Source organism: Festucalex cinctus, chromosome 18, assembly GCF_051991245.1.
Source record: "Festucalex cinctus isolate MCC-2025b chromosome 18, RoL_Fcin_1.0, whole genome shotgun sequence".
Classification (NCBI taxonomy): domain Eukaryota; kingdom Metazoa; phylum Chordata; class Actinopteri; order Syngnathiformes; family Syngnathidae; genus Festucalex; species Festucalex cinctus.
In genome coordinates this window covers 9,677,299-9,690,854 of record NC_135428.1, presented here as the reverse complement: position 1 = coordinate 9,690,854, position 13,556 = coordinate 9,677,299, and the positions used below count along the sequence as shown (strand labels likewise).

Here is a 13,556-nt window from a genome sequence, read left to right as displayed (position 1 = left end):
TATACAATTTACGTCGTCAAATGGACCGTTAAGCTTGCTTTCCCCCTCTACAGGCAGTGAAGCTAACTACAGTAACAACTTAACTGTAACAAGCGGCTGTACGAACTGATAAACTGCATTTCCCAAGTTCAGACTGCACGCAGCTAATTGTCTAACTAACTAATGCCTTCGTGTTACAGGCTAGCTGAACATAAAGAAACGTTTTTTTTATTTTTTTTTTATTTTTTTATTTATTTTTTTTTTTTATAATATATAAAGATTGTCGGCCTAAATCATATGCTTATGTATCCACCCATCCATTCACTTTCTTGACAACTTATTCCTCACAAGGGTCGCGGGGGGTGCTGGCGCCACATACTTATGTATGCAGGCTATATGCTAATTATATGCATTTATTTTTGTAGGACTAATATAATGTACTGAAGTACTTCTATTGGTCTTTTAGCATATTAATAATAGATTAATAAAAGTTAATCACTAAAAAGTTATTTTCTAAAGTTATTTTGAGCAACACAAATTAAACTAAAATTAATTAAACTAAATTGTCCATGGGGATGGTTGGTCGTCTCTGTGTGCCATGCGATTGGCTGGCAAGTTCAGGGTGTACCCCGCCTACTGCCCGAAGCTGGCTGGGATAGGCTCCAGCACCCCCGCGACCCTTGTGAGGAGCAAGCGGTTAAGAAAATGGATGGTTAGATAAATTGTTCATGGTGTTAATGTGAGTGTCTTTGTGTCTATGCCTTTTCATTCTTTCTTTTTCTGTCCTGCAATTTGACTCACAGCGACCTGTCCGGGGTGTGCAGACAGAAAAGGCTCCAGCTGACATGGGACCCTAATGAGGACAAGCAGATGTATGGATAAAGTTACATAGTGTATGCCTGCATGTCCTCTTCTTCAGGCTGTTTAAATTCCAACTTCCAATTGTTCAGTTTACCACGTTTATCTTCAAAATGTCTTTTTTAAAACACTCCACAAAGTAGTTCAAACCAGTGAGAATAATGGATTATCTAATTCAAATGGAAGGAACAACTTTTGAAGTACTGCCTTGTCCAGTTGCTCCTCCTCTCAATGATGCAGTAATGAATGAGCAGTCAATCCCCTCGGCTGTCATAAAACAGTCTGAGAGAGGGGGGGCAGGGGCGGGACCCCCATCGCCCTTCAGAAATCCTTCAGCAACATTTGTCTGGGAAGTCACCAGGAGAACCGAGAAGCTCGACTCTCTGTCAGAGTGGTGCTCTTAATGCATCAGCAGAATGGCAGAAGGTGCCGATGGAGAGGAAGAGATTCAGTTCTTGCGGACAGTAAGTGATGCTGTCGTCTTCTTCTTGAATAATAACTTTAAAAAAAGTCGCTTTTCAACAGCCATTTATAGATAAAAATCCTTACCGCCTTTACTTTGTTGTACAGTATTTGTACTTTCCACAACACTCAGACTGACAAGAACAGTTGGCTTTGTTTAAAACTTACACGCATTGTTATCTATTTATATCCCCAACTGTTGATACTTGATATTGTACAGGTAACCATTATTACACAAACAGTACAAACAAGAATGTGTGAGGTAATAGGATGACATTGTAATACATTATGTAGCTTCATAAGGGGTCAACAATTTAAATGTGCTAAAATAAATTAAGTAAGTAAATACTTGGTCCTTTCATAGCATTTTCTGTTGAGGTCATGTTTTTTTAAGTCTACAATGTTCTGAATGTACATTATAAAGATGTTTTTCCTTTTTAATAACAGTTCAACTGTTTTATGTATTTATTATTACATGTTTGGGCCGGCTAAAATGCTCTTGTGGTTAATGACGCAACGTTTTTGATCACAGCTAGGATTTGCTATTGAATATAAATAGACTAAAAAAATGTACCTAAATTAGGTTGTTTTACAGATTATATTGATGAATATCACATATTTCATCCTGTTAAATTGAAATAATAATTTTGTATAATGTACCACTTCCTATTGTTATGCAGGACTGAGGTAAAGTATGCTAACAATGCTGCATGAAGTTTGCCTCAGTTGCTGCCTGGGGTCTATATATACTGTGTGAGGATTAGCAGCTTCAAAGTCAGGCCCGTTTCAGCACCTGCTTACTTCAGTCCTTGTGGGAATTGGGCTGCTGAGGTTATTGGAGCCATGCTCAATATTACACCCTGGTTCCAAAACATTGCTTATACGCGTACTTTATGTTTTGCAGCTGATTATCAGTCCTGAGATTTCATAGTATGCATAAACAGCCGTCCTGTCAGTCTATCTAGCAGCCTTCAGCGGCATAACTGTCCACACATTAATTTAGAGATACGTCATAGAAACCTGACACATCTGTCATTTGCTATGTCAGCACGACGGCGCTGTTAGTGGGTTGATGTGCCAGCAACGTTGACCCAAGTGATAGTTAATTGTAAATTACAGAATTGGCATCTTTTTCTGAACTAATGTAACTAATCATTAATACGCTGTTGTCATTTATCATCATTCTGATTCATACTAATTGCAATTGAAGTAGTCCATTTTATTCAGTCAATGAATTTTTATGTTTTTTCATTTTTTTTAAACTTTATCTCAATATAGTATATAGGAAAATTGCACTCAATAATATGTAGACATGCACCAAAAGCACTTTTTTCCCACACTAAGTCAAGTCAAATCATTTTTATTTGGGATAAAGGAAAAAAAAACCAACTTGAGAGGAGCAGAATTTATCACATAGGTGCTGTAAAATATTAAAATACAAATAAAAACTGATCTGAGAACTTGCATTATCTTATGAGCAATATGCTCAGATGGATGCATGGCTGTTTAAACTTGAGATTTGTACATTTGGTTCGATGAAATAGAAATTGGTAGTGGGTAAAGTATTCAGATGAGAAGCACTTTCTATTAAGTCTAAACATGGTCATCTATATTAATAAACTCATTAGGCAAAATGAAGGGGATGAAAATGCATCTTTAGTTTAAAAAAAAATCTAAATGACATATATTACATGATTAAACCTAGCAGACACTGAACTGTATGTCTCTCCGAGTCTTGTTACCAAAATAATATTTACAGCATTTGCCACTGGCGTGCGTCCTAGCTAAAGGAATTCAGGGTGCAAATTCCGTCATGCGAACGAGACAAACTAATTGGATTATTTGGAGGAGGGCAATGCAGGACACTCTTTCCAGTCGAATCTGAAATATCTGGTGCTTTCCAAAAGAGGACGCGTGAACAGCAGGTGCAGTGGCTTGAAATAGAGGGCTTATAGGAGAGGGGGGAGCGGCCAAATTTATGGAGCCAGTGATGTGAGGCCAGTGACTGTGACAAAGGTATTCAGTAACAATTAAGGCTATGATCAACGTTTTACGTTTTGTTTTTTTTGTTCTTTTTAACAGATGCATTGAAATCTATCACGAATGTGTAATCCGTGTGAAATTATTGGAACGAAAGAATGTAATGTTAAGATTTATTCACTTCACACTCATGTTGTCTTTGTAGGATGATCACGTGGTTCTGCAGTGCACAGCCTCCATTCTGAAAGAGCAAATCAAACTCTGCCTTTCATGTGAAGGATTTGGGAATCGTCTCTGTTTCCTGGAGACGACATCCAATGCTCAGGTAGAGTGCACCTGTCTTTTTATCCTACAGTTTGTTTTTGTTATTAAAGGGATGTCTTGCGTTTCAGAATGTCCCACCCGATCTGGCCATCTGCTGCTTCATTCTGGAGCAGTCCTTATCTGTGCGGGCGCTACAGGAGATGCTGTCCAACACCTCTGTGGATGAGGTTTTGTTTCTTTTCCATATAATGTCCACAATAAGAATCTGCTTTCTCACTTTTTAAATTCATTCTTGTATTTCTTGCCCACAGGCTGTTGATTTGGATAAATGGGTAAGTTTAGTTACAATTTTTCTTTTATCTCGCCCACGTTGGTCCAATTTAACCGTCTTTTTACCTCCTTGTGTGCTAGTCGTCACAAGGTGGCGGTCATCGAACTCTGCTGTACGGACACGCCATTCTCCTGAAACACACTCATTCGAGCATGGTGAGCACATCTTGACACGTGAGTCGAAGGTCAACACATGTTGCCTTTTCTCACTTTCTATCTTTTGTCACAAGTACTTGAGCTGTTTGACGACGTCGCGCTCACTCACAGACAAGCTGGCCTTTGATGTGGGCTTGCAGGAGGACTCCACAGGTTGGTGTCATTGTGGTCTATTATAATTTATTTGAGGATTGGGGTTAGACACAAGTTGTGGCAACCTGACCGCCAAATGACATTAATGTTGCCGTCTGTTTGCGTGTCCCAGGAGAGGCCTGCTGGTGGACCATCCATCCGGCCTCCAAGCAAAGATCTGAAGGCGAGAAGGTCCGAGTGGGAGATGACCTCATTCTTGTCAGTGTTTCCTCGGAGCGATATCTGGTAAATACAAATTGTATTCATCTGCTCTGCTCGTTTGTCGACAGTCGATAATTCCTAACAATTTGCCGCTCCACGTTTGAGCTGCCACTTTTATTTCTTGGCTTTTAGTTCAGTGTGAATTGTGTGGTCCCCGGGGACTTTTCATGGGCTTTTATTATTATTATTATAATAATACTAATAATACTACTACTACTACTACTACTACTACTAATAATAATAATAATAATTATTATTATTATTATATTTTTATTATTATTTTATTATTTGTTTTAAATTTGTTTGAATTGAATGATTTTTTTAAAAAAAAATTACTTATAGTATTTTTGTATTTTATTGACTGTTTTTTTTTTTATATATATATATATATATATATAGTTGGTTTCACTAGATTTTATGTGTATGATAGTACTGTGCGGATCTCAATGTGCAGCACTTTGGAAATTGTTTATAAAATGTGCTCTAGAAATTGAGTGGTTCATTCCTAACACTTCTTTTCAGCATCTGTCCTATGCCAGCGGTGACTTGATGGTTGATGCTTCTTTCATGCAAACCTTGTGGACTATGACCCCTGTGATGTCGGGTTGTGAACTAGCTGAAGGTCCGCTTACGTTTTAGTTTGTATTTGTTATCTATAAACTTGCTTGCTCCCTTTCAGCAGTGTAATTCTTCCTCTGCAGGTTTTCTAACTGGAGGGTATGTGCTCAGGCTTTTCCACGGTCACATGGACGAGTGTTTGGCAATCCCAGCGGCTGACCAAGGGGACGACCAGCGCAGGTGAGCAACACCTCTCAAACGTAATTCCTACGTGGACTTAAAATCCCTCACATGGTTTTATTATTCTATTTTCAGAGTCGCTCATTATGAAGGCGGGGCTGTGTGCAGTCATGCTCGCTCCTTGTGGCGACTTGAGCCACTTCGCATTGCGTGAGTCTCCTGAATCCCATTCAAAGCTTTCATTTTGAGTGATTTGACAGTCTTTTCACATTTGGAACTTTAGGTGGAGTGGCGGTCACATTAAATGGGGCCAGTCGTTCAGGATACGTCACATAACAACAGGAAGGTATCTTCTCCTGGATGAGGAAAAAGGTCTTCTCTTGGTTGACCCTGAGAAGGCCAATTCAAAAATGGCAGCCTTTTGCTTCAGAATTTCCAAGGTAACTGAAAATAGTTGAAAAAAAAATTCCTGGCAAATGTCATGAGGAAATCACTCTATATGTGAACTACAGGAAAAAATCGAAGTCGCCCAGAAGCGGGATGTGGAAGGAATGGGCATTCCAGAGATTAAGTATGGAGAGTCCATGTGCTTTGTGCAACACGCCTCATCTGGTCTCTGGCTCACATATGCAGCTGTTGATGCTAAATCCGCCCGATTAGGTCCCCTGAAGAGAAAGGTATTCCAGATTTCAGAAAGGCAATAATGGGTCTGTATGTATAGACAGGTTTGAGCATATCATTCAAGTATTATATTTTTTTTCAATTCAGGCCATCCTCCATAAAGAAGGTCACATGGATGACGCACTGACAGTTGCACGCTCTCAGACTGAAGAGTCTCAAGCTGCTAGAATGATTTACAGCACGACAGGCCTCTTCAGCCAATTCATCAAGTAGCATTTCCACACACAGTTCTCGAAGGTGTCCATCTTGTTGTAATGGTTCTTTGTAATCTCAATATGGTCTCCTCCATATATCCCCAGAGGTCTTGATGCCTTGAATGGGAAAAACAAATCTGCCAACCCGCCAAATCTGCCAATGGACACGGTGGTTCTCTCGCTCCAGGACCTGATTTTTTACTTCCGCCCGCCAGAGGAAGAGCTGGAGCATGAGGATAAACAGTTCAAACTTCGTTCCCTCAAGAACAGACAAAACCTTTTTCAAGAGGAGGTTTGTTTGCCTTCCTGTGTGACCTATTAAATTCAAGAGCGCTTTTAACTTCATCCTTGTTATTATTGACAGGGGATGATTACTCTCGTTCTGGACTGTGTTGATCGGTTGAATGTCTACAACACAGCCGCTCACTTCTCAGAATACGCTGGGGAAGAAGCTGCAGAGTCATGGAAGGAGATAGTAAATTTACTATACGAGTTGCTAGGTATGACCACTGAAAGATTGGAACTATATTTACTAGGGATGTAACAATATCCAAACATCACGATACGATATTGTCACGTTATGAAGGTCACGATACGATAATTATCACGATATTGTGATGGTCACAATATTGTAAAAAACAAGACAAAAAAGAACTTACACACAAAAAAAAAAAAACATTTTTTTTTTTAGTTTTTGTACATGACAGCAATGCATATAAACAACCTAATATCTAATAACATTCAATATTGATGCACTTACTTGCTAATGCAAGCACAAATTGAGTTCCTTCACATATTGACTCTGTTCACAAACAAACATGTTACATATTACAATAGGTGGGTAACTGGGCGCAGACTGCGGCTGCAGTTGTGGTGCAATATTTCGTGCTATTACCGGACGCAGCGCCTTCTAAGTGAACATGCCCCTCTATGTTTACCTTTATGACATGTCTGCTGCTTTTTTTCCCCAAAGCATCTCTCATCCGAGGCAATCGTTCAAACTGTGCGCTGTTCTGCGATAACCTCGACTGGCTTGTCAGTAAATTGGATCGGTTGGAGGCCTCTTCAGGTACTTGAAAAGCTCTTATCTTGAAAAGTAAACAATAATTATTAAAATAATTGTTTTGGAAGTCATACTGTGATCTGTTTTTATTATAGGAATCTTGGAGGTGTTGTATTGTGTTCTGATTGAGAGCCCAGAGGTGTTGAACATAATCCAGGAAAATCACATTAAATCCATCATCTCTTTGCTGGATAAGCATGGACGCAATCACAAGGTCTGTAGCATGTAAGGCAAAGCTTGTTAGAGAATGCATACAGTGTATGCTGTATACATGCAGCACCAGAACGTTCTTCTTGGCTTTCCATCATCTAGGTCTTGGATGTGCTCTGCTCGCTATGCGTGTGCAACGGTGTGGCCGTAAGGTCAAACCAGAACCTGATTACAGAGAATCTGCTTCCTGGTCGTGACCTTTTACTTCAAACCAACATTATTAATTATGCCACCAGGTGGGTAATTTTATATGGCCAGCTGTCAGTAGAATTAATGTCAAGATGAACTCCTTGTTTAAAGGTTGCTTGTTTTGTGACCTTCGTCCAGCATGAGACCCAACATTTTCCTCGGGACGTGCGAAGGGTCCACGCAGTACAAAAAGTGGTATTTTGAGGTGATGGTGGACCACGTGGAGCCGTTCCTCACTGCTCAGCCGTATCACTTGCGTGTGGGCTGGGCTCTGACAGAGGGCTTTAGCCCATATCCTGGGGGAGGAGAGGGCTGGGGAGGCAACGGTGTTGGGGATGACCTCTACTCGTATGGTTTTGATGGACTTCACCTCTGGTCAGGTAAATATTGTATTGACACTTCGACAATGTTACAACCTAAACAACATGCATGTAGAATTAAATATGTCTCTTTGTAGAATTAAATATGTCCCTTTCTGTTGTCAGGACGTGTTCCACGTCACGTTGCCACACCCAATCAGCACGTCCTCGCAGCAGACGATGTAATCAGCTGCTGTTTGGACCTGAACGTGCCCAGCATTTCCTTCCGCATCAATGGTCATCCTGTGCAGGGCATGTTTGAGAACTTCAATCTGGATGGCCTCTTCTTTCCCGTTGTCAGCTTCTCTGCAGGCGTGAAGTACTGGACACAATCAGTTCTGATATGATAAGTAAACGCTTGTTCATACGAGTCTAAAAAAGTAATTTTCCTTCCTAAATGCAAGGTTCCGATTTCTTCTTGGAGGTCGTCATGGTGATTTTAAATTCCTTCCACCACCCGGCTACGCTCCGTGTTACGAGGCCGTGCTGCCGAGGGATCGTTTGCGGATCGAGCCCATTAAGGAGTATAAGCATGACTTTGATGGTATCCGTAACCTGTTGGGTCCAACTCAGTCCCTGTCGCACACAGCTTTCACTCCTTGCCCTGTGGACACTATACAGGTAAAGTCTTTCACCAATCTTCATCCTCTTATAGTCATGCTGCTCCTAAAATGATCATCGAAACATCCAAACTCACATTATTGGCACCCAAAATTGACATCAAATCACACTTTCTTTTTTTTTTTTTTTCTTCTTTCCAGATTGTACTTCCTCCCCATTTGGAACGTATCCGTGAGAAGCTAGCAGAGAATAGTCATGAGTTATGGGCTGTGACTCGCATTGAGCAAGGGTGGACCTATGGACCAGTGAGTTCCTGCACCTTAAATCATCTGAAAATGTTTTTATACAATGGAACACTTCGTGAAATACCCCCTTTGCCACTGTTTCGATGGATCGATCAAGTTTCGGGATGACAACAAGAAGCTCCACCCTTGCCTGGTTGATTTCCAGAATCTGCCTGATCCTGAGAAAAACTACAACTTAGCAATGTCAGGAGAGACTCTCAAGTAAGTCTGTGCTTTTATTTTAGTAGTAATAATAAACATGTTGACCCATTTCCTTCTCTAAATCCATGTACGATCCCTTTTAAAGGACTTTATTGGCACTGGGGTGTCATGTTGGAATGGGAGATGAGAAAGCAGAGGAAAATCTCAAAAGAACCAAGCTTCCAAAAACGTGAGAAACAAAATGATTATTACACATAAGCTCTTCATGACTGTACTTTAAACACAACATTTTTCCTTAGTTACATGCAGAGCAATGGATATAAACCCGCACCTCTGGACCTCAATCACGTCAAGCTGACTCCTAATCAGAATACTCTTGTGGAGAGACTGGCGGAAAATGGACACAATGTGTGGGCCAGAGACCGTGTTCGCCAAGGCTGGACATATAGTATTGTGCAGGTACATTTCTGCAACCAGAACATCTGTTTCATACTCTACATAATGTTATAACATAAACATAAAGCAACTTATGTTTTCCTGAACAGGATATCATGAACAAACGCAATCCTCGTCTGGTCCCTTACAACCTATTGGATGAAAAGACCAAAAAGACCAACCGAGATACAGTTTGCGCAGCAGTTCGAACCCTTATCGGATATGGTTACAACATTGAACCACCTGACCAGGAGAGCAGTATGTTTGTATACTTAATCCTGTCAAACAATATCAGGATTGAACCCTCAAAAGGTTTTTGTTTTTCACTTCTGCTCTATTTGTATTCATGCAGGTGGGCCCGGGACAGGCAGCACTCGCGGAGATAAGATCCGAGTGTTTCGAGCGGAGAAGTCTTACGGAGTCACACAGGGGAAGTGGTACTTTGAATTTGAGGCTGTAACAGTAGGCGAGATGAGGGTGGGCTGGGCCCGACCCAGCGTTCGAGCCGATACCGAACTCGGCGCAGATGAGTTGGCTTACGTCTTCAATGGTTTCAAGGTGAGAACGAGGAATTCTTGTGAAGCACTTGTGAGTGAAAAGCCGTTAATTGCTGTCATTCTCAGGCCCAACGCTGGCACGTGGGGAACGAGTCATTTGGTCGACAGTGGCAATCTGGTGACGTGGTGGGTTGCATGATCGATCTCACCGAGATGAATATCATGTTCACACTCAATGGAGAGATGTTGATCAGTGACTCGGGCTCAGAGATGGCCTTTAAGGACATTGAAATAGGAGAAGGTAAGCAGTGTAACGAGCAATGAAAAGCTCCAATATGATTATGATTAGGGATGTCAAAATTAGTACGTAGCAAGTTTTTATTTCATTTAAAGTTCCTTTAACGCCACTATTTTTTTTTTTAACGCATGATTAATGACCACCCCTTACTTGGAAAGCCTGTTCTGGGGGAATTCCAGTCGCAACGCAGCAGACATGACCATGTCAAAATTTAGCAGTAATAAATTAAATAATAATAATGCATATATTTGTGGAGACTGGGGTCAAGTTTTATTTTACAATTTTAAAAATACGCAGAATTTCACAAGTTATTTCAAGTTAAAGATTAATATGAAAAGAAAAATGCAGAGCTGTCACCAACGTCTTACAAATGCAATTATGCATTATCACACTCATATTTTTTTCACAGTGCAGAACGTCTTTTTAATTTTAACTCAATTTTATGAATTATGAAATTCCTGTATCAACAATGACTAAAAGATGCAGCCATATTTCTATTAGTTTAACATATTTTTTTCCACTTTTATGTGTTTTTGTTTTTTTCTCTTTTTTCTTTTTCTTATTTTTTTACTTTTAGGAAAAGTTAGAAAAAAATATTTTATTGCACATTTAGAACAGATATAACATTTGTGATTGATCATGAGTTAACTATTAAAGTCAGGCAATTAATTACAAAAAAACATTAAATGCCACATAAATCTGACATCTTTGTGTGCATGCCGCATTTGTAGCTCGTGATGAAGGCTTGATAGTTATTTGATAAAGATTATGGGTGGTGAGAGGGTCCTTGGAAAAGTCGCTGGCTTGTAATGGGTCTGTATGTGTGAGCATGCTTTTGTCAGACTCCTCCATATTAATTACAATTAATTTACACAGTATATTGTTTGAACATCCGCAGGTTTCATACCTGTATGCAGTCTTGGCCTGTCTCAGGTGGGCCGGATCAACTTGGGTCAGAATGTTAGCAGCCTCCGCTACTTTACCATCTGTGGGCTGCAGGAGGGATTCGAACCTTTTGCCATCAACATGAAAAGAGACATCACAATGTGGTTCAGCAAGAGCCTGCCTCAGTATATTCCTGTACCAACTGACCATCCTCACATAGAGGTGTTGTCCATTTTCCTCTTCTTAATTTTTTTGCATCGTTATTTATTTACCATAAACTATCAACTGCATTGTTTACATTCTAGGTGTCTCGTGTTGATGGGACAGTGGAAACTGCTCCCTGTCTCAAGGTGACCCACAAGACATTTGGATCCCAGAACGCCAACACAGATTTGCTGTTCTTAAGGCTCAGCATGCCGGTGGAATTCCACGAGACTTTCAAAGTCCCCGCAGGGACCACCCTCCTCACTCGCACCCTCACCATCCCTGAAGATGAGGTGGTGGAGGTGGACCCAGACTCCGACTTTGAAATACTCAAGAAGTCAGCCAGTCGTAAAGAGCAGGAGGAAGACAAGAAAGAACCCTCCGTGCCGAAGGAGATGCCTGCCGTCAAAAATGGAGAGAATGAGAAGGACGCCTCAACTGAGAAGAGCAAGAAAAAGGGGTTTGTGTTGGCTCATGGCAGGTTATTTGAGGGAGCTTCCAACTTGTCATATATACTAATCGCGTTGGTTATTTATTACAGATTCCTTTTCAAGGCCAAGAAGGCTGCATTAATAACCCCGCCACCTGTTGTTCCCACCATGCCGCGCTTAGTGGAAGACGTGGTGCCGGATGACAGGGATGACATGGACATAATCCTCAACACCACCACAGTATGACATTATTCCTAGAATCCATATCCAATTTTCAAGTGAGAGTGCCAATAATTTATTTGAAACTGCTTCCTTTACCAGTACTACTATTCTGTTCGAGTGTTTGCGGGCCAGGAACCAAGTTGCGTATGGGTGGGTTGGATCACCCCTGACTATCATCAATATGACCCTCATTTTGATCTCGGCAAAGTCAGGAACGTAACAGTCACTGTAGGTGATGATAAAGGCAACATCCATGATAGGTAATGTCACATTTCATTCACGAATGACAACTTTCACTTTGACTCAACATTTCTTTCGTTGTTGTCACCACAGCATAAAACGCAGTAACTGCTACATGGTATGGGGAGGCGAGTTCAGCAGCTCCCAGCAGACGCGAGTGAGCCAGGAAGACTTTGTGATTGGCTGCCTTATTGATCTGGACACAGGACTCATGACCTTTACTGCGAATGGGAAAGAAATCAACACCTTCTACCAGGTTCAAAAACATTCACTCCTTTGTCCATACATTTCTTGAAAAAGTTTGTTTAATAGTGTCACGCGTTACAGGTGGAGCCCAACACGAAACTCTTCCCAGCTGTATTTGTCCTACCTTCTAGTCAGAATATGATTCAAATTGAGCTGGGCAAACTCAAGGTCAGCTCCAAAGTCATAAAATTATCCTCAATTTCTTGACGCATTATTAATATTATTTTCTGGGCAGAACATCATGCCCATCTCGGCCGCCATGTTCCGTAGTGAACGGAAGAACCCGGTGCCCCAGTGCCCTCCCAGACTGGACGTCCAAATGCTAACCCCTGTCATCTGGAGCCGTATGCCCAACCACTTCCTGAGTCCAGAGACAGGACGCATTAGCGAGAGACTGGGCTGGCTAGTTCAGTGTCAGGAGCCACTTACAATGATGGCCCTCCATATTCCAGAAGAGAACAGGTCAGTGTTGAAGACCATATTTTCTTGAGCAACTGTTGAACCCAAAGCTCTTTCATCCCTCGCCTAAGATCCTTTTTTGCTGCAAATGCTCTAGGTGCATTGACATCCTGGAGCTTTCAGAACGAATGGACCTGCTGAAGTTCCACTACCACACTCTGAAGTTGTACGGCTCAGTGTGTGCCTTGGGCAACAACCGCGTGGCTCACGCTCTGTGCAGCCATGTGGACGAATCGCAGCTCTTCTACGCCATCGAGAACACCTACCTCCCTGGACCAATGAGAAGCGGCTTCTATGACCTTCTCATCAGCATGCACCTGGAGTCTGCAAAGAGGAACCGGCTGGGAACCAACAAGGAATTCATAGTTCCGATGTCAGATGAAACGCGCAGTATTACCTTGTACTCTGTCAAGTCGCACGCTTTACCTGGCGTTGGACTTACCACATGCCTGCGTCCTAAACTCCATTTTTCCTCTACTGGGTTTGTTGGAACAGATCCAGACATCTACACACTGAGTCCAGTAATTCCCTTACAGGTGAGGTGAAAAATGGGGTACAGCAGATAAGGAGTTAACCTGCGGGTATGGATCTCTTTTAAAAAAATAAAAATAAAATTAGATGAAATGTTCTTTTTAATGAATTAATGATATCAATAAAAATAATTAAATATTCAAAGAATGTCAGAGTTCAAATGTTTTCATTGTCAGCAAAAGAGAGACAAAAGTTAAATTAAAAAGATTTTTAAATTTACCTTAAAAAGTGTCTATAAATGTCAAAAAAGGAAGAAGATAAGCAGACAATTACTATAAAATTCC

The 13,556-nt window shown here is 41.1% G+C and overlaps 1 protein-coding gene across 1 annotated transcript in view; it reads left to right on the top strand.

The window, feature by feature from the left end:
• The first annotated feature begins 1,173 nt into the window (after window positions 1–1,173).
• Window positions 1,174–13,556, top strand: part of LOC144006017 (ryanodine receptor 1-like) — a 42,266-nt gene continuing 29,883 nt past the window's right edge. Inside the window, exons 1-36 of the mRNA XM_077504624.1 lie at window positions 1,174–1,301; window positions 3,485–3,604; window positions 3,672–3,770; window positions 3,855–3,875; window positions 3,955–4,029; window positions 4,104–4,182; window positions 4,295–4,407; window positions 4,906–5,005; window positions 5,085–5,181; window positions 5,257–5,331; window positions 5,405–5,561; window positions 5,634–5,798; window positions 5,890–6,011; window positions 6,102–6,288; window positions 6,361–6,496; window positions 6,970–7,065; window positions 7,155–7,273; window positions 7,372–7,505; window positions 7,597–7,838; window positions 7,944–8,136; window positions 8,222–8,438; window positions 8,579–8,683; window positions 8,781–8,884; window positions 8,970–9,053; window positions 9,124–9,283; window positions 9,370–9,517; window positions 9,612–9,817; window positions 9,883–10,057; window positions 10,953–11,161; window positions 11,245–11,603; window positions 11,685–11,814; window positions 11,896–12,056; window positions 12,130–12,292; window positions 12,364–12,450; window positions 12,518–12,744; window positions 12,839–13,277. Of these exons, the coding sequence (XP_077360750.1) occupies window positions 1,254–1,301; window positions 3,485–3,604; window positions 3,672–3,770; window positions 3,855–3,875; window positions 3,955–4,029; window positions 4,104–4,182; window positions 4,295–4,407; window positions 4,906–5,005; window positions 5,085–5,181; window positions 5,257–5,331; window positions 5,405–5,561; window positions 5,634–5,798; window positions 5,890–6,011; window positions 6,102–6,288; window positions 6,361–6,496; window positions 6,970–7,065; window positions 7,155–7,273; window positions 7,372–7,505; window positions 7,597–7,838; window positions 7,944–8,136; window positions 8,222–8,438; window positions 8,579–8,683; window positions 8,781–8,884; window positions 8,970–9,053; window positions 9,124–9,283; window positions 9,370–9,517; window positions 9,612–9,817; window positions 9,883–10,057; window positions 10,953–11,161; window positions 11,245–11,603; window positions 11,685–11,814; window positions 11,896–12,056; window positions 12,130–12,292; window positions 12,364–12,450; window positions 12,518–12,744; window positions 12,839–13,277 (5,352 nt within the window). The 5' untranslated portion in view covers window positions 1,174–1,253. The remainder of the gene's footprint in view (window positions 1,302–3,484; window positions 3,605–3,671; window positions 3,771–3,854; window positions 3,876–3,954; window positions 4,030–4,103; window positions 4,183–4,294; window positions 4,408–4,905; window positions 5,006–5,084; window positions 5,182–5,256; window positions 5,332–5,404; window positions 5,562–5,633; window positions 5,799–5,889; window positions 6,012–6,101; window positions 6,289–6,360; window positions 6,497–6,969; window positions 7,066–7,154; window positions 7,274–7,371; window positions 7,506–7,596; window positions 7,839–7,943; window positions 8,137–8,221; window positions 8,439–8,578; window positions 8,684–8,780; window positions 8,885–8,969; window positions 9,054–9,123; window positions 9,284–9,369; window positions 9,518–9,611; window positions 9,818–9,882; window positions 10,058–10,952; window positions 11,162–11,244; window positions 11,604–11,684; window positions 11,815–11,895; window positions 12,057–12,129; window positions 12,293–12,363; window positions 12,451–12,517; window positions 12,745–12,838; window positions 13,278–13,556) is intronic.